The 20,895-nt window shown below is 36.2% G+C and overlaps 1 protein-coding gene across 6 annotated transcripts in view; it reads right to left on the bottom strand.

Moving 5' to 3' along the window:
* Positions 1-20,895, bottom strand: part of adgrl3.1 (adhesion G protein-coupled receptor L3.1) — a 136,874-nt gene that overhangs the window by 56,751 nt on the left and 59,228 nt on the right. For all 6 annotated transcript variants that reach the window (XM_051123744.1, XM_051123833.1, XM_051123916.1 and 3 more), the window contains exons 6-7: positions 20,057-20,863; positions 105-401 (exon numbers count right to left, since the gene is read on the bottom strand). In XM_051123744.1, the coding sequence (XP_050979701.1) occupies positions 105-401; positions 20,057-20,863 (1,104 nt within the window). The remainder of the gene's footprint in view (positions 1-104; positions 402-20,056; positions 20,864-20,895) is intronic.

Raw genomic sequence — 20,895 nt, 5'->3', positions numbered from 1 at the left:
CACACAGCTAAGCCTATGCACTGATGTATTCAATACACATTAAACAAAATAAACCTCCATGCACACACTGCCCCTAATAATAGATTAATCACTCTCTTACTAACCTATGGTGCCAGGTGGGCACGGTTGCTTAGCAACTTGTCCCTGGTGTGTCCGTGGCCAGGAGATTTCAGCAGTGAGACGTGGGGCACAATAGTCAACAGCGACCGGAGTCTGCAGGGAGGGAGGCGACCGTGTCAGGGCTTCTGGGAGGATGTTGTTATGGCGGCGAGGCGGAGCCATGGTGGTTGTCGTGGTAGTAGTTAGAGAGGGGCGGAGCGTGCCCGTATACGGGCGTGGAGGAGTCGTGGAGCTGCGTACGGGAGGAAGTGCATCAGGAAGCAAGACTGAAGAAGGAGGATCTGGAAGAAAGAGAGAGAGAAATTTAATAATTACAATACATATGAACATGAGACATATATATATATATATATATATATATATTTCAAATATAATATGAATATTCATACATTTAATATTTAATATAAAAATATATTTAAAGTGTATATATATATATATATATATATATATATATACAATATGATAATACAATACAATATTATAATACAATAATTATAGCATAATACTTTATTCCATAATATAATACATTTAATTAGATAAATTACATATAATTTATTATTTATATCTATTATATTATTTAATCAAATATATTTCAATATTTAATCAAATAAATTAAAATATTTCAGCTATTATGTAAAAATACTATATTAATATTTTATTTTGATTTTATAAATTAAAATGCCATGTATCTGTCAATTACATATCAGTTAATTGGTTAAATTACATATAATATAAGAATTATATCTATATATTATTCATATATGAATAACTAATTAATATATTTCATAAGATGTATTATATATACATTTTAATCTAAATTAAAACGCCATGTATCTGTCAATTATATATCAGTTAAAAATACAAAAAAATATATTTACATAGATAGATAGATAGATAGATAGATAGAAATGATTATATTAAATTATTATATTATAGAATCATTATATTATAGAATATATTATGTTGTAGAATAAATTCCATAAATATATCCAATTCCATAATTAATCAAATATATTTAGTATTATGTATTATATATACATTTTAATATAAACTAAAATATATCAATTATCATTATATATATATATATATATATATATATATATATATCAATTAAAAATACTAAAATTATTTTCATTTCACATGCATATTTTTAGCTGCTGTTTAAGCACAGACATTTGGCCAAAAGTCGTGCTAAAACAGAGACATCTTCTATCTCTGTCTCTCTCTAGGCATCTCTGCTGTTTCAGGGATGACTGAATGAGTCAGGTTTCTGCAGAGTGTTTGTGTGTGTAAATGTGTGTGTCTCTGTGCCCTGTGCAGCAGTTGGGAGTGTATGTTTTGACAGGCCCAATCCCTGAATGCAAGGACTTCAGAGAGGCAAAGATAGATGATGTTTAAACGTCATAACTCCCCACTGGCACGCTCTGTTCCTGTCTGTCTCCCTCTCAAACACACAAGCACACACCTGAGGGCCTAAATCAGGCATATAGGAGTCAAATGCATATATGTAGCTTTGTTTATTGATATAGAGTGAGAAAGAATCGGCGTCGGAAGCTGAGGATATCACATGGCAGGGAGTAAACATCCCTTAAAGCCTGGGCTAGACTAAACTATGTTGTAAGAGTTCTTTCTACAATACATGTGCATGTGGATAGACACGTACTGGCACACACACACAGAGCCGAAGAGCAAAACTAAAGAGATAGCATCCTTCTCTTTTTTTGTTTCTTATTCCCTGTCTCTCTGTCTTGCCATGTTTATCTGGAGATGCTCTTGTTGCTGCAGCGACTGCTGGAAAAAAGGACAGAACTGTGAAGAGGTTTGAAGAAGAACACTAGAGGACAGCTACTTTTTTCCATTTTCATGTTTGTCTGTGAATTGGCCATGGTGATGTACTTTAATAAAAAAGTGGATATGAAAAGAAAGCAGCAACAAGATCCCACAAGGCTCTGTTCTAGGACCAATGAAAATGTCTTTTAACTGCAACTAGTTTTATATACAGAAATGTTTTCGGCCTTTCATGATAACCCTTGGAAGATTTTAGCATGGTAATGCAAATGGCAATGTTGGTCTTGGTTGAATAGATCTGCTACGCTGCTGAATTGCTGCTATTAGTTATTACTGTTGTTGTAGATTACTTTTGTTGCTGCCGAAAAGCAAGTACAGGAACTTGCTATTGCCAATACATACGCCGATACAGTGCTGTCAGTATTTAAAACATACTGCTGCTGCACAAGTAGCATATATAATAACTTGTAGCAGATCTAGGGCCAGTTTTACTAACAGCTTGCGCCAGTGCAGTGTTAAAATAGTAGGGTACAATGGGGCTAAAGGTCCCCCGGGGTAAAAGGTTTTTAGCGTTAAAATGCACAATAATTAACATGATATAAGTTGGCTGACTTTTTAATTTGTTGACATGACATGGTTTGATTCAGATGGTAAATATGATATATTATGTTGGGTGTCCATCTTAGAGATAATCACCATTTTTACAATGAAACCATCATATTTAAAAACATGATATTAAACATGGGTTGGGGGGGGATTGGGGTTGGTGTTCGAACTCTGTGCTCGGGTTCAAGCCTCCATTAAGGACAGCAAGCCAAGTTTGTTTACCATTGCCCATTAGGACTGGATGGGCAGGCAAACTCGTGAATACGATTTTAAATCAAAACAAACGACTTGTACGATATTGTCACAAAAATGTGTTGCTCCTTAAATGTTCAATACAAACACATATATATATACTTTCTGCAATTATACATTTTAGGCGCAGTGAACAGCACATTTTTTTCTGAAGGTGTGCCTTTAGGCCCGTTGTACCCTACTGTCAGGGTTTACTAAAAATGTGCTGAAAAGATGTGGACACAGGTTTTTTTTATTATTGAATATGCATTTGTAGGAGTTTCCCTTTCAGATGCTAAGAGTATTCAAATGAATCACGCAACCCTATTTACTAACGTTTGCGCTCGTCAAATTACTGGTATTTGCACCATTATTTAACGCCCCAAAAAAGCATGTCTTACTGTTTTGCACTTGAAATGGCTGCAATTGTTGTTGCTTTTTAATTTTCATCAGGAACCCTTAACTAGGAATCACGCAATACCAGATCTATCAAAACTTCTTGAAACCCTTAATTTTCAATATACTGTGGCTTCTATATTACTTTATTTGCAACTACGTTAATTTGCACTGCGCTTGGTATATTGCATTGGCTGATATGTAAATGAAATGTTGCATCTGTGTTAGTAAATTTTGCATGTTGTTAGTAAATTACCTGCAGAAATATCCACGCCCATCAGCACTGTTTTGGAATTGCGCTCTCATGCTAATTTGCCCCTTTTAGTAAAAACTGGCCTCTAGACAGGTGGAGCTGGGGAAGGTAGAGGGTTTCAGAGAAACTTTGAAAGTGCTCTGCGAAACTCTCTAGTGGATGCTAACCAGCCATTTAAATAAAAAGTAGCAAGCTTATTGGGTGCATATGCAACATGAACCAATCAGCTTGTGGCAAGTAGTTTAACGCCGTGAATATCATCAGTTTGCGTTAACAACCCACCAGCCTGCGCCATCAAGAGTTTTCACTGACTTCAGCTGGCAGCTTTTTCACCACATCCACAATCAAATAACAGTGACATTTATATTTTATTGCATAAAGTAATTGCTCTGCAGTAAAGCCATTTAAACCAATTCAATTTTTGCTGATGATATTCTTTTGTTTTATGCTTGCAATAATTACGAGTGAAACATCATGTCATTATTGTCTATCAAACAGTGCCATCTTGAGGAATAACTGCATGTATTTAGTCATATTTAGTCATCAGATATTTACATATTTTTGCGCACAAAAAATATACTTACACTATTACACACCTCGGGTCTCTAGCGACCCTATACACTTTCTACAAAAATTAATTTTATTGTTTTATTGTTTATAATGAATATATTGAGGAATAATAAAAGCTGGTGTCAAACTTAAAAAAATGAAGGAGGGAGAGGGTAGTAAATGATGTCCTGGGTCAACAAAGACCCGAGGTATGCATTTAAGGGTTAATATGCCTACATGAAAATCTGAATAACTCACTCAGAACTTTGAAATTAATTGACTGGCACAACCAGTTTTAATTGATTCCATGCTCTAATTTGTTTTCTAATTTGCAAAACAATGCAAAAATGCTGCAGTAACAATTTGTTACGAGGTTATCTGCAAGTTACTTTAGCATACACTACTGTTAAAAGTTTGGTAAATTTCTTATGCTCACCAAGGCAGCATTTATTTGACATAATTACAGCAAAAACAGTAATATTGAAAAATATTATTAGAGCTTAAAATAACCATTTTCTGTTTTAATGTGTATGTATGTCTATTTTAATGCTTCCTATCAATTCAGCAGCAATTTCCTCCAGTCTTCAGTGTCTTCAGAAATTCTAATATGCTAATGTGAAGCTCAAAAAAACATTTTGCATTGTTATCAATGTTGAAAGCAGTTGTGCTTGTCTGGGTTGGGGTAACATCCCTGCAGTATTGCCTACATCGCAGATCAGCCACTGACCCTGCCTTAATAGATTTAGCGCGTGATGTACTTGCCGGTGCATAAATTATACCTGTAAATGTGCACTAACAAAACTGTGCAATCATAAGGCAGCATGAGCCCTCGTTAGCAGTTCCGAATGAAAGATAGTTCCTCTTTCTTAGACTATATCCCACCAGACAGCTCCGGCTTATTATAGAGATGCACTGATCCAAATATCCCCTCACATCTCCTCTCATCACTTTTCCTGCCCTCTTTTCTCTTCTCTCTCTCCCTCTCTCCCCCCCACCTCCCTCTGTGCGGCAAATCTGACTGTGATTTTAAAGGGCCGCTGAGTGAAATGAAAGCACTTCCTGTTTCTATTTCTGTAACTGTCTGTGTGAGGAGCTACTGAGGCAAGACTCGGGAAGCAGCAGAGCATTCTACAGTGACTAATCGCTCACACACACGTTCACAGACAGGCATGGCACCCTCCCTTCCTTTTTTCTCACAGAAGCCATTAAATGACAAACCAGCCCTTTCATCCACCTTCCAAATCTCTCCATCGCTCCTTTCTCGACGATGACCGCCTGTCTGCCGTGCCCTCCGTGTCTCTAGATTGTCATCTCCGTGATACAGCCCACTCAGACACAATAGGGGTACAGATAGAGGGCAACGTGTGTGTTTTCCAACGGAAAGGGTGCTTTGATTGGCGTCCGATCAAAGGAAGTCCTCTATTCTCCGCATCGGTGAAAAGATGGCTGACTCACTCCTTGAGGGTAAAGGTCATTTTATCCTCTATTACTCGAAACACTTTTAAAGGCAGCGTGACTTCAGAGTGGGCTTCCAGCGCGGTCTGTTAAGCCCATCTCTTCCTCTAGACTAACATGAAAGAGAAGGCAATGTATAATCGGACGTCTATTTCCGACATCTGACTCGTTGGAAAACCGCTGTATGAAATCGGGTCATTTGATGTTTGGTCATACTTTCAGCTGTGACCGGAACGGCGAATCTTTCGGGGCTTCTCAACGCACACGGTCCTGTTAAATATGCCTCAGCCCACACAGAGACAGGAAACAATGTCACCTTGCTGATCAGGACCAGTCAGAAGACAGCGTCATGGCAACCGCACAGGGAATCAGTGATTGGTGCGAGTTTTTGCTGCTGTTTATGATAAAATTTAAAACCTAGTAATTTACCAAAGATGGATAAATGGAGAGAAAAAACAGTGATAGTTAATCCTTAATTGTCCTTAATTGCTTACCCTCATGTCGTTCCAAACCCGTAAGACCTTCGTCCATCTTTAAAACAAAAATTAAGATGTTTTTGATGAAATCCGAGAGCTTTCAGACCCTGCATAGACAGCAACGCAAATTATACGTTCAAGGCCCAGAAAGGAAGTAAGGACATTGATAAAATAGTCCATGTGACATCAGTGGTTCAACTGTAATTTGTTTTGGAGCTAAAAGAATAGTTTTACTTGTCACATGGACTATTTTATCGATGTCCTTACTACATTTCTGGGCCTTGAACGTGGTAGGTGTGTTGCTGTCTATGCAGGGCCAGAAAGCTCAAAAATTCATCAAAATATCTTAATTTGTGTTCTGAAGATGAACAAATGTCTCACGGGTTTGAAACGACACGAGGGTGAGCAATTACTTACAGAATTTTCATTTTTTGGCGAACTATCCCTTTAAATCAACTTTAAAACATTTTATTAATGTCTTTGCACTATATAACAAAATATCAAACCAATGACATTTATTTTAAGTAAACTATGTTCAAAAGTTTGGGTTCAGTTTATATTCAATTTATATTAAGGATTTAATCATTTTATTCAACAAGGGTGCAATGAATTGAACAAAAGTGACAATAAAGACATTTTTAATATTACAAAAGATTTCTATTTCAAATAAACAGTTCTTTTTAACTTTCTGTTCCTGAAAGACTAGAAAAAAATCAGTTTCCACAAAAACTGTTTTCAGTATTTATGATAAGCAATGTTTTTTGAGCACCAAATCAGGGGTGTTTCCCACACCAAAGAAACTCACTGCTTAAACACTTTAGTACAATTCACTGATATAGTAAATGTTCACATTGTGTTTACTCACACTTTGGTTCAACAATATAGGACTGTTATTGAAGACACCACATGTAGGTTGTAGAGTAATATATTTTCGCAATTAACTGATTCTACAGTAGATCACAATTAATGTCAGTTTATTATAGTTTATTTACATAAACAATAGAAAACCTTTCATTTTGTTAAATAACATGCAGTATTTAAATAGAGTACACTTTACTCCCAAATACATGCAGTTCATTCATTTAGAAGCTTTCTTCACAACATAATCTCTCTGAGATGCTGCTATAACGAAAATGGCATTTGAGGACCACTAAACTATTTTTGTTACCTCTTGTGTCATACTACAAGATTCATTTACGTATTCATGCATTTGTGCACTTTCAATAATGGTGCTCATTGTTGATATGGTAAAACTATATAGAATAAAATATATATTTTCAAAAGGGATGAAGAATATAGAATGCACTGCATGCTAGCGTTATTTTGCTGAAGAGCATGATCTACTGAAGTTCACTTCATACTGAAGAGAAACTATACTGCTAACCACAGGTTGAAAGCTGTAGTTCCAATCACACAAGATTGTGATGCTCTTTGTGAATGTTAATTGTAAGTATGGTTCCGGGCAACTCAGAGTCACTGCACTGGTAACAAGAGAATTAGTGTTTGTTAATAATGCTTTCAGGAAACAAAAATAGACTACATTTTAAAATACAGTAAAAACAGAAATGTCCAACTGTAATAAAATATTTGGAATATATATTAGAGAGTTCAGATGCAAAACCAGCTAAAAGCCATCTCGGTCAAAAATGAGATAATGATACTGAGTGAATGCTCTCGACACATATTATACATCCATCAAATACTTTTACTTCATACTCGCTAAATTCCAGCTTCAGCCCTACCAGAAGTACCAGTACTTACATAGAAATCTATAAAAAGTAGCCAGAAAGAAAAATGTCAAATGGATTTAGAGGCTTTTGCATCTGAACTCTTTATATGTTGTTTTAGTATTTTGATGAAATAAATGCAGAATCATTTCAAAAAATGGTAGTGTATCTGTCATAAAATTTCTATTTTAAACTATAAAATATATATGTTTTTAAGAAGTAAGACACAGTATTTGGGCACAAAATATTTGTATGCATTGTGGTTGTTTAATGTGTCCAAACACAACTGGTGTCACTGACACCAATTGGTTAAAAGTAATTGCAAAAATGGCTCAGTGACATTAGTTTTGAGAAAAGGTCTAGAATCATTTGTATGCAAATGCCACTTGGTTTGATATTTTGTAAATAATGCAGTGACATTCACACATTTTTAAGTGTGACTTCAGTGTCCAAACACTTTTTGGGTCCACTGTTTAACAAAGAGATAGGCTGTAGGTCCTACAAAGAGTGAGTTCAGAAACAAAAAATAATAAAAATGAAGAGAATTTATAATCATAAAGATGCAAAAAGCACAAGGAGAGAGGAAAGATGTAAGCCCAGTCTCCACTCCTCTTCCTCCTGTTATCAGCAGTATGGTAATAGCAATGTAAGTCCCCTTGGTGGGGTTACCGCTGTAATCCGCACTCTTATCCTCTCAGATCTACATGGTAAGATGCTCTAGGTCAGCAGTCTGTGTAAACGTGTGTGTGTGTGTGTAGAGTTGAAGTCAAAAGTTTACATACACCTTGCAGAATCTGCAAAATGTTAATTATTTTACCAAAACATCAGGGATTATACAAAATGCATGTTATTTTTTTATGTAGTACTAACCTTGAATAAGATATCTTTTATTTAGATGTATTAAGAGTCAGGGGTGTAAACTTTTGAACAGAATGAAGATGTGTACATTTTTCTTATTTTGAAGCTACAGAAGATACTTACATGTTTCCCAGAAGACAAAATAAGTTAAATTTACCCTGATCTGATTTAGCTCTTAGTGCATCATCTTTCCTTCTGAAGCATCAGTGAACGTTTGAACCTTCTGTAATGGTTGCATACGAGTCAGTTGTCCTCAGCGTGAAAAGATGGATCTCAAAATCATACAGTCATTGTTAGAAATGGTTCAAATACACACACACACAAAAAAAAAAAAAAAAAGAATTTATGGTACCTGAAGGATTTTTCTGAAGAACAGCAGGCAGTTTAACTGTTCAGGACAAACAAGGGACTCATGAACTAAAACTATCACTAAATTAACTATCACTAAAAAAAACAAACAAAAAAAAAACAGTTGTGGATCATTCAGGTAAGAATCAAGTGTATGTAAACTTTTGAAAAGGGGTCATTTTTTATAAATTCCGCTATTTTTTTCTCTTGTGGAATATATGTAAACATCTTTTATGTGAAATATCTTATTCAGGTTAGTGCTAAACAAAAAGCATGCATTTTGTAAAATACTTAACATTTTGCAGATTCTGCAAGGTGTATGTAAACTTTTCACTTACCTAACTGTATGTGTGAGCAAAGTCCAAAATTAATACTTGCTAAACAGCAGATGTGAGTAAAAATGGGTGTTGCTAAATAAACTGATGTAGTAACAGTGTTAACTGTAAATTCATATGTCCCAGTTCAGTTTCTTGCAGCCAAGATTCAGCTCATATAAACCATAAAGTCATTTAGAAACCTAATATGATTTATATTTAGATATTGGCTCAAAAAGACATTTTAATAAAATGCTATTTATTAAAAACAACTCTTTTCATATGTGTGCTGATAAAATTTTCTTACAGTCAAGTTTGTGATATATTTGCAGTGTATTTCATAACATTTTCATAATTCAGCTATGAACTTACATTTCACCCCATCAATCAAATCTTCAAAACACTTCAAATACTTGCTTCTGAGTTCAATATGTCAGTAACTCACAAGACAGATGTGTCCAAATGAAATGGTTCACTGAGCTAGGAGAACTGCTTATACTGATTTAGGAACAAATTGTTTAGACTTGTTTTGTAAAACAGTTAAACTGATTCAGTGAAAAGATCTAACTTAAAATAACGATTTACTGACAAATCGGACATCAGTAAGAATGACCGCTATAAAGAATCTAACCCTCACTGATGTAAATGATGTGAGCTATTCAAATCAATGCTATTCAAGTCCAGTGAAGAACATCTTTTAATTACTTTGTTCTCAGTGGAAAATTCACAATTAAAGGTTTATCTACAATGCCTGAAGCGGTGGTTCTCAATTGCTTTGACTCCAAGGCCCCCCCATTGTCCACAGCAATATTCAAACATCCTGGATAAAGATTAAGGAAATGGATTTTAAAGCCTTTTTATTCACACAATTTACATAATAAAATATTTTAGAGCTTGGCATGGCTAAAATGTATTTTGTTGTTATAATAATGGGCATGGATTTTAACATTTTTCCAATTCCAGAAAAACACTTTCAAAATTAGGCTACCTCATATATCCAGGTTTTTCAAAAGTGTTGGAAACCTGGATTTAGAGGGGAAAAAAAGCAGTTGTTAAGGGGTTGAAATAAAATGTAAAAATATATATTTTAATATAGCTGCAAGCAACGATTACCAAGGTTCAATCGCTTAAGGCATTTAAGCATACAAGGAAAAAGACATTACATATTCTTTTAACAAGGCTGTACCCACATAAATCAATGATTAAAAAAGCATTTTTGGAAAGTCCAGGTAATTTACCATAGAAATATGTTTTTAAATGTTTATGACTGTTATATCTCCAGCTGTGGTCCGATCCCCTTAAAACATGCTTGAATAGAACCACCTGTTGCATGTGCTCAGTCGTTTTTGTGAAGTTTTGAGTTTTCCTTCAGGCTTTATAGGATTTAGGGTACATTTGGACAGGCCCCTTTTCTAAATGATCCCATTAAAGCTTCCCAAAGGGTAAATTTCATCATTTTTTGATAATTATTGGCCTGAAGAGTCCAGAGAATTTAACTGCAGTGTTGTGTTTTTCCAGAATGAGTAAAAAACCTTGGACTAGTTCGCAAACAACAACAATTTAACAAACATTTTAATTGACAGCAGTGGTTCTAGAGGCAAAGTAGTCCGGAATCTGGAGTTCTATCGTATGATACGAATATTGTGCATATGTGCGAAAAACCATGCAACATACAATCATTTACCCTTGAAAATCTGATGTTGAAGCTGACTTCTTTCAAATTTCTCTAAGATCCTAGGGGCCATGATTCAAAAAGGCACACAGAGTTTCATTCCAAAAATTCATCAGTCAATGGCGGTCATGTTTTTTGAGATAAGCAAATGTCCTTGTAGACAGATGTGGCACTTTGGACCAAGACCGTGCACACCGATTTTCATGTTGATAGGACAAATGGTTGTGCAGTTATGACCGTTTTTATGTTTTCCCCCTCTTATAGCGCCACCAAGTGGCCAATCTCCGCGATTTTTTTCCTGTGACCTCAGACTGAGCTCTTGCATAAGTATTCTGCGTTTGGCGAAGATATCTCATTCCATTCAGGAGTTTTTTTTTAAAAGCAGTCCTGCCCCTTTCAAAAGTTTTGGCCCCCTTTTGCGACGGTGAGTTCGAAAGTTCATCTTTTTGTTGATAAATATTGATATTCGCTCTCCAGAGAATCTTTCAGCACTGGTTTGGTTCCGATTGGGTGGAAAATCTAGGACTAGTTTGCAAAATTACATTTTTCAAAATACCCTAAAATTTCACGGCATGCATTTTGTCCAGCGCAATCCAAGAATTTTAGCAATATAAGACACTTGAGGCTGTACCTGGTGGTTTAGGAGTTATGAGCGATTTCATAGTTTTGATCACTGTAGCTCCCCCGTCAGGCCGATTGGGGTGAGTATTGGTCATTTTGTAGACGGTGTGAGTACTACCATCCATCCAAGTTTGAAGTCTCTACGACTTCCAGTTCGGTCTACAAAATCCATCCATGTTTTACATGGAGATCGCTGATCCGTTAACATTTTAACAATTACAACAGGGTTTCTGCACTACGTGCTTGAACCCCTAAATTTGTTTTCTTGGTTTATTTTAAATTCTTTTACGTCATATTAAGGTCTCCCTGGAAGTTTGCTGAGGACCCCTTTTTGAGAACCATAGGCCTTAAGTTTTATTTTCCTTGCATTTGCAACAAAAAATATGAGTAACAAAATAATGACGTGTCTTCATATTTTTGTGACAGGTGCAGTATCACTGTGAGACAGACGCCAGCTTGTGTATGATGCTGTGACTCAATGATCTGTGCTGTTTGTCACAATTTTTCAAGGAAAAACAACTTCGTCCTACTCTCATATGGGCAAAACTATAATGCATTAAATATCAAACACATTTTTTATGAAAATAAACAATATGCAAAATACAGTAGCACTTGAGTAAGAAACATTTATTGAGCAGTAAATGTTTCCAATTCTCCCACTATTGGCAGGTGTAGCATTAAGTTAATTTTGGACCCTGTATCCGTGTATGTGTGTGTGTTAATGTGAGAATGTTTTTGAGCTCTGAAGTGTGTACATACAAGTGTGAGTGTGAACATCACTCCATTACTGATTGATCTGCGTGTTAAACTCCCTGCTGGCAAATCCAGGTGCATTCTTGTTCCTGCGGATCGGTTTAAATAAAGTTTTCCCTCTGTGCTGAGCTGTAATTGCCAATGGAGAGAGTTTTAACCGTATGTAAGACATTCTCTCATTTAATAAAAGCAGAGAACAGAAGTCTTCACTCCACTAGAGTACGGAGGCTATTCCACTTAAACTATCTGCGGTGCCAATCCTAACATATTACATTAGCATCAGACTTTAAAGCAAACCTGGAGGAAGGAGGAAGAGGATTCTGGTACGAGAGTGAGAGAGTTAGTCTGTAGAGAGCGTGCTTTAAAGTAAAGCAGATTAAACTGCTATCACCTCTGCAGTAAGACTTCAAGATGTATTTAAGTGAGAGATGGTGAGTGCTACATGTGAAACACATGTGTGCATGTTTTTTATTTCCTCTGTGTGAACATGCTTAACGTAGCAGAACTAATTTCATTTCTAATGAAATCTTAGAAGCAATTTTTTTCTGTGGCTTAGAGTGTGTGTCTGTGATCTTTGAAAGAAGAGTTGTGTATGAGAGAGAAAAAAAAGAAAAAGATGATATTTTGAAATGGAAAATAAATGGCAGATAGTGCAGATACTGATTTGCAAAGGCTATCTGTATTGTTTTAACACCATATTCACCAATACATCTATGCAAAACAGGTTGATAATAATAAAAGCTAACAATTTGCAAGCCACAATTCCCCATCGTGTTGGTCTGTTCTGATTGCTACATTGTGGAGGTTGCAGCAGACTATTGCATTTGGAATACTTTACTGGGAATGTACAGCATTACTTCACCACTGTGATCCACACCTGAATTGGCTCTTTAAAAATGTTGATTATATGCTTGAGTGCACAGCCGGTCTGGATATATGCCCAGTTATAACACTCTTCTCCGTTATGATGAGTAACTCCTACCATGATTAATAGAAAATGTACACAGAATGTGTTTTGTTTTTATTTTCAACAAAATTCACTTTACTGTTAATTGTGTTAATATCAGTAATGGCTGTTTAACATTCAACATGATTGTTTAGTACAAAAATTATTTATGATGATTTTAATTTTATGATGGCATTTTAATTTGAATGAACTGCTGTTCATTCATCTGCCATCAAATCAACTGAATTTTTTAAATAAATTATTTGTCATCTCTTTGAATCACTCATGTCACATGGACTATTTTAACGATGTCCTTACTACCTTTCTGGGCCTTAAATATTGTAGTTGCATTGCTACCTATGCAGGGGCAGAAAGCTCTTGGATTTCATCGAAAATATCTTAATTTGTGTTCTGAAGATGAACGAAAGTCTTGGAACGACATGAGGGTGAGTAATTAATGACAGAACTTTCATTTCTGGGTGAACTATCGCTTTAAGCATTGGTGTGAACAGACAAATGCAAAAATCAGACTAAATTTCATTTTGTGTTGGTGTTAATTAACAAGCCCATTAGCCAATGTATTTTGTGGCTGGTTAATCTGAATTATGCACAATATTGAATACGATGCAGTTTTTAATGCTAAAATATTGGGAAAAAAAGTAGTGCAAAAGCTTAAATTTGCACCTGAGAGTGACAATGAAAGGCCTATAAAAAGAAAAAGAAAGCAGTGAGTAGCAAGAGAAAGTCAGAGATACAAAGAGGAATGGAAAGCGCATAACCGGGCAAATATAATCTCTTTCAATCTTTTTATCTTCTCTCTTTACTGTTCCTGTAGATCTGAATCCTTCAACGTCCTCCCAGCTGACCTGAATGGCAGAGCTTTCTCAAGCACTTAAACTCTTCCAAGAGAAACACACTTTGCTCAGGAACGTGCAGCACATGTACAAAACCTAAGCCCATCATCTATTCATAGCTGATAAAACTGTATCAGATATTTAAACTGTAGCACTCTATATGGTAGCACTTTCATATGCACTTGGAAATTATGGTTTTAAAATAGTTATTATATTTTGTAAAAAATTTTAATTTTATTTTGTGCTGACTTAAGACTAACTAGTTAAGTATTTCTACTAGGTAGTAAGGACATCAGTAAAATAGTCCATGTGATTTCAGTGGTTCTACTTTAATATTATGAAGCTACAAGAATACTTTTTGTGCTTTTTGTTTTGGTTGAACCACTGCACAAGTTGTTTCACCTTAAAGAAGGGTCCACTTCCAGAACAAAAATGTACAGATAATTTACTCACCCCTTGTCATCCAAGATGTCTTTTTTTCTTCAGTCGTTAAGAAATTATGTTTCTTGAGAAAAACATTTCAGATTTTTTTCTCCATATAGTGGACTTTAGTGGTGCTCCCAAGTTTGAACTTCCAAAATGCAGCTTCAAATGGCTCTAAACGATCCCAGCTGAAGAAGAAGGGTCTTTTCTAGCGAAACGATTGGTCATTTTTTAAACAATTTGACAATAATTTATTTTTTAACCTCAAACGCTCGTCTTGTCTCCTCTCTGCAATGCGCATGCATAGTCTGTGTAATCCGGGTCAGTGCAGTTAGGGTATGTCGAAAAACTCCCGTCTCGTTCTCTTCTCCAAAGTCAAAATCATCCTACATCGCTGTTTTAGCTTTTTTTTTTTTTTTGTAAAGGGCATATGATCTTCTCAGCATGTTCACTTTGTAAACACTGGGTCGGTACTTCTGCAGCGATGTAGGATGATTTTGAAGTTGGGGAAGAAAACGAGATGGGAGTTTTTCGACCTACCCTAACTGTGTTGACCTTATTGAACCGGGAAAAACAGAGTTCGACTTAGACAAGACGAGAGTTTGAGATGGGGGGGCACCATTGAAGTCCACTATATGGAGAAAAATTTGGGAATGTTTTCCTCAAGAATAAAGGTCTTACATGTTTGGAACGACATGATGGTGAGTAATTAATGACAGAATTATCATTTTTGGGCAAATTCCCAGCATCAAAATATAATAGATACTGCAGTTGTTGTTATGAAACCATAAGAAATGAATATGCATTCTGCATCAAACAGATCTACTTAAACTAAAGTTACCAATTTGGATGCTGTAGAAAATGAAGTCATGCCTTTCAATAAAAAGATGTAATCAGCTTGTTGTCACTGGCCATTGCCTGCTCTTTTTGCACTGCATGCAAACACTGCCGTCAGTTTTTTATTGTACAACTGACATATGTTATCGAAATGGCACATAGTTTTTGACATTTCAGTCTTTTTCCTTTCCAGTGGATTGGAGGTGTGCTTGCGTGACTTGAAAATAGCTGCCCTGGGGCATTGACACAATGACTGCAGAGTGAACCAACATGCTACAACAGGGATTTAAGATAATACCAAGTTACTACAGTTTTATTGTAGTAACAATAACTCAGTAACTATAGTATTTGTGGGGAATCTATGGCTATGACAGCACTGGTAAGGATGTCTGTTTTTGTGGTAACAAAAGAGTTAATTTTAACAATTAATTGTTTAAAGATCTCAATTAAAACACCCACAGCGCAGCATATAAGCTGTATAAGTAAAAATGAATTTGTCTTTTTCCCAGGTGTTTTTAAGTTGGTCTTACATATGTCATTTAAATGTGGGTTTTTAACTAACATATTTCCATATTTTCATTCACATACCTGTACTTCTTACTTTTTGAATTTTTGAAAAGAAATGCAAAGAACATTTTGTCAGAAAGAACAATTTTCTTTAGAATTGTGGTCTTTAAGCAAAAAAATCGTGATTGTTAATTTATGAAGAATCGTGCAGTTAAGTCTCATACCAAGCCACTATTTCTAGAACATTCTCTCCTTTGCTGTACTTGACAGAATGTAGATGTTTTTCTCTTTCAAAGCTGACATGCAGACAAAATGAAAAACTAATTAAACCAAGATAAAATTTAATTAAAAGCTGAACTACACAAAGATGGTGTTGTTATAGCAATATTCTCTTTGATATGACCACTAGACAGCATTTGATCTGCATTAGTTTAGGTGGCTAACACACCCGCTCTTACTCAAGCTTTACAAGATCTTTGATGTGGAGCATGTTAATAAAGAAAATGAATGCAGGCAGGGTCATTAACAAGCACCTATGTATATTTGCACCTGCAGATGAGGTCTATAATTTTTTATGTTTTTTTAAAGCTATTTACACCTTTTGAGATTTGTTTTGAAAGTGTGTGCACAAATCAGTGTGTGGGTTTCAGAAACATACAGTACAAATATTCAGAGATGAAAAGTGTATTAGTTGCATTTAGCATTTGCTTGTTGTGTGAGCTGTTCTGTAATAAACTGACAGTGCATGTGAGAATCTATTTGCAATTTATTAAGCAAATCTCATACAATATGCTCGATTTGGACCCAGTTAAGAGCAAAGAGATACACTCTGCTCTGCTCTAATGGGGATGTCAGTAGATGCTGGAGATAATAACTGTTAGTTTACACTGTAGATAATGATTAATTCAGCTGCATTTCAGCTGAGCTGGCAAGCTGACTAAAATTGCAATACAATACAGCATAAGCAGTGTGCCTGAACTCTAAATGTGAAGAAGGAATAAAACAACGTGAAAAACAACCTGACTAATGGACTGTGATAACCTATACAATAACATTCTCTGAAAATGTAAGTCAGGGAAAAAATCCTGAAGGTCTCTTTTATCATTGACATGAATACTTGTATGAGTGAGCGAAAATGACAGGGCTTTCTAACTCTGCCAGTTTAGTTCTTCAAAGTAGATTTGTGACTGACAATCACAGAGTGGTACAATACTTGTAAAATAAATTCTGACTGTGTGGGGGAGCAATAAATTTCACCCCTGACAGCACAGATTTAAAGGGGCAGCTCACTCACAAATAAAAATTCTGGCTTTATTTACTCAAAAAAATAAAGAATAAAAAACTCACAACAAAAGTAGTCCTTGTGCTATATTTAAAGTATCTTAAAGAGATAGCTGACCTAAAAATGAAAATTCTGTCATTAATTACTCACCCTCATGTCGTTCCAAACCCGTAAGACCTTCATTCACTTACGGTTACTTACGGGTTTGGAAAGAGATGCGGGTGGAGTAATTAATGACAGAATTTTCATTTTTTGTAAAATAACCCTTTAAGCAATGATTTGTTTGATAAACAGACCAAACTTTCAGCCATTATTATACACTGATTCCCAGTCTCCCTCTTCGGTAAGCTATTACAAATGAATCAGTTTGTTTGGAGAACAAATGATCAGTCTGGTCTCTGAACTAGATCAGTTGGTTCTCTGAAAACAAACTACTCAACAGAACTATTTGTTACCTGATCCTGTCCACAAATTCAACGCACAGATTCAATGGTTGCAGCAGTTCTTGACTAAACAAGTCACTGGAAGGGAACATTGTGTAATGAATAAAAAGATTTATATTTTGGTCTGATCCTGTTCCACAAAAACTATCGAAGAACTTCCAAAGATATTAGATGTACTTTAGTACACAAAATGTATGGACTACTCTTATCATGCTTTACAGTTTCAATTTTTGCTATTAAGCTTATATATGGTTTAGTTACTATATATATATATATATATATAGTCAAACCAAAAAAATATTCAGACACCAGATATTTTTTCATATTTCTTTACTAGTGGGTGCAGGACACTATAGTTAATATATGTAAGTGAGGATAGCAAAATAAAGTAAACTGTGATTTATTATACCTAAAAAATTTTAATACAGTGGACTACCAGTAAAACTGATAAAAATTTGGGACATTATCAGGATGAATTTGTTCTGACACAGCTCAACTCTGTGTCAGAGTGCTATTATAGCAAATAAACTGTGATAATGTGAGAAATTTTGAAGGTGTCTGAATAAATTTTGTTTTGACTGTATATAAACTGTAGTGTTTTAAACATTAAAGTCTGATAGCTACAGTACGTGTGTCAGTTTAAACTAATTATAGTGGCTAAAACCATATTGCCAGTCAAAACACTGATCAATTTTTCTGGTTGTCACCAGAAAAAAAGTGAACCAGAAAGGGAACCAGCTGCAAATGAACTCAGTGCTGTTTGTGTTCTAAGTGGAGTAAAAGGCGACACTGGACAAAACAATCAAACCACAGTTGCTTTTAGTGGCATTTCAGATAATTTTGTGGTGTTCACAGATTAAATAATCCTGAGACTGCTCGGAGTGCTCAGACAAGTTAGGTGTAAAAACAGCTAAGATTTTAAAATACTGGCACAAATGTTGAAGCATTTTTAATTCTAATTAAATGTTATACAGTCATGTGAAAACGTTAGGACACCCTATTGAATTTCATGGTTTTCTGTATCAGGACATAATAAAAATGATCTGGTCCTTGGCAGGTCTTAAAATTTGGAAAATAAATCCTCAGATAAACATCATCACATGACATATCACACAGTGTCATTATTTATGTAAGAAAAATACAGCCAAGAGGGAAAGGCCATGTGTGACAAAATTAGAAGACCCTATGAGTCAATCCACTTTTAGCAGCAATAACTTGAAGCATTAATTTTCTGTGTGACTTTATCAGTCTCTCACATCGTTCTGGAGGAATTTGGACCACTCTTCTTTTCAACGTTGCTCCAGTTTATTGAGGTTTGTGGGCATTTGCTTATGCACAGCTCTCACCACAGCATTTGAGTCAGGATGAGCTCTGGACTTGGACTGGGCTACTGCAACACCTTGATTCTTTTCTTTTCAGCCATTCTGTTGTAGATTTGCTGGTGTGCTTGGGATCATTGTCCTGTTGCATGACCCAATTTTGGCCCAACTTTAGATGTCGGACAGATGCCCTCGCATTTGATTCTAGAATACTTTGATATACAGAGGAGTTCATGGCCAACTCAATGACTGTGAGGTGTCCAGGTCCTGTGGCTATAAAACAAGCCCAAAATTATCAGCCCTCCTCCAGCATGCTTGTTTTTTGGTATGAGGTGTTTGTGCTGATATGCTCTTTAGGTTTTCACCAAACTTGGCGCTGTGCATTATGGCCAAAAATCTCCACTTCAGTCTCGTCTGTTCAAAGGACGTTATTCTAGAAGACTTGTGTTTTGTTCAGATGCAACTTTGCAGACCTAAACTATGCTGCAGTGTTTTTTTTTCTTCTACCAAGCCTTCCAAACATGCCATATTTGTCCCATATTTTTCTAATGGGATTGTCATGAACTTTATCATTGAACATGTTAACTGAGGCCTGTAGAGTCTGAGGTGTAGTTCTTGGGTTGTCTGCCATTTCTCTGAGCTTTACACGGTCTGATCTTGGGGTGAACATTCTGAGACATCCACTCCTGGAAGGAGAGGTGTCTGTTTTTTAAATGTCTTCCACTGGTGAATAAACTTCAAATTGTTTGGAAATGGCCATACTACCCTTCTCAGATTGATGGCAGCAACAATTGCTTCTCTAAGATGATTGCTGATGTCTTACCTCCTTGGCATTGTGTTAACACACACCTGAAGGCTCCAGACCAGCAAACTGCCAAAGCTTATGCTTTTATAGAGGTGCTCAGACTTGCTGATGATCAGTTAATCAAAGGTATTTGATTAGCGGTGACTGACTGTTATTTACCCTCTTAATTTCAATGTTAACGGTAAGGGTGTCCTAACTTTGTCACACGTGGCTTTTCCATTTTGGCTTTATTGTTGTTCAGTAAATAATGACACGGTGCAGTTTGTCATGTGTTGTTGTTCATCTGAGGTTTTATTTTCGAAATTTTAAGACCAGCCAAGAACCTTTTTTTTTTAATGATGTCCTGATACGGAAAACCATGGAATTCAGTAGGGTGTCCTAAATTTTTCACATGACTGGCTCAGATTACCAGTGGATTGTCACATTAGGCAAAACATGTGGCACAGATTTGTTTAAATTAAAGGGAAACTCACCAAAGCCCAGTCGGTTGTCATTGTTTCCGAAGTCGAGAGAATATATGACAACATGGTAGTTGTTCCACACGTACAGCAAATTATCTCGGGGATTGTAGTCCACAGCTGCGATGTACTGGTAGGAATTTGGGAACGGAATGCTGAGGTGTGTTTCACGACTCTTCTCTGTGTTATACATGTAGTCAATTTTATTCCCCAACGCTTCATTATCGTCATCTTCGTAAACGCTCTTCACTACATACAGGATTCCGCAGATCATAAATGCATTGGAGGCAGATCGCTTATCGTATGTCGTATCCCACGACCCCTCCACTCTGAGTGTGTAGGGGTTGAGCTGACTGACTACAATTCGTCCATTGTTCTGTTCGGTGGCGTAAATTACCCACAGTCCATTTTCATCCACTGCCAGGTCGATGTCAGATTTCCCACCCCAGCGATACGGCGAGGTGTCGTGGTAATTAGCATTAGCGATAATCGCCTCTCCACTCTTGATACGAGTTCGCAGGTCAAATTTAACAATGTTGCGTGTACGTTCCTTGTTGAAGAAAAGTGCACCATCGTACACCACAAACCCAGTGCCGTCCACTCGATGGGGTAGTTTATATGTCGTGGTAGGCCGACCTGCAATAAAGTCCTCTTTAGATGAATACTCAGTCAGTGTATCTGTGCGATAAGGTGTCCAGGGCATATAGTAGATCTTGTTGGATGACTGTAGGGGGTCTTTACACCATGATCCAGACTGGTGGTCTGACTCAAAGAGGTGTTCACTTTGGTATACACCTCTCAATACACCTGGACAGAGAAAGACTGAAAGAGGAAGAGAGGGAGTGAGTTGCAGT

The sequence above is a fragment of the Labeo rohita genome, chromosome 1 (genome assembly GCF_022985175.1).
Source record: "Labeo rohita strain BAU-BD-2019 chromosome 1, IGBB_LRoh.1.0, whole genome shotgun sequence".
In the NCBI taxonomy this organism is placed as follows: domain Eukaryota; kingdom Metazoa; phylum Chordata; class Actinopteri; order Cypriniformes; family Cyprinidae; genus Labeo; species Labeo rohita.
This window is presented reverse-complemented; position numbering and strand designations above follow the sequence as displayed.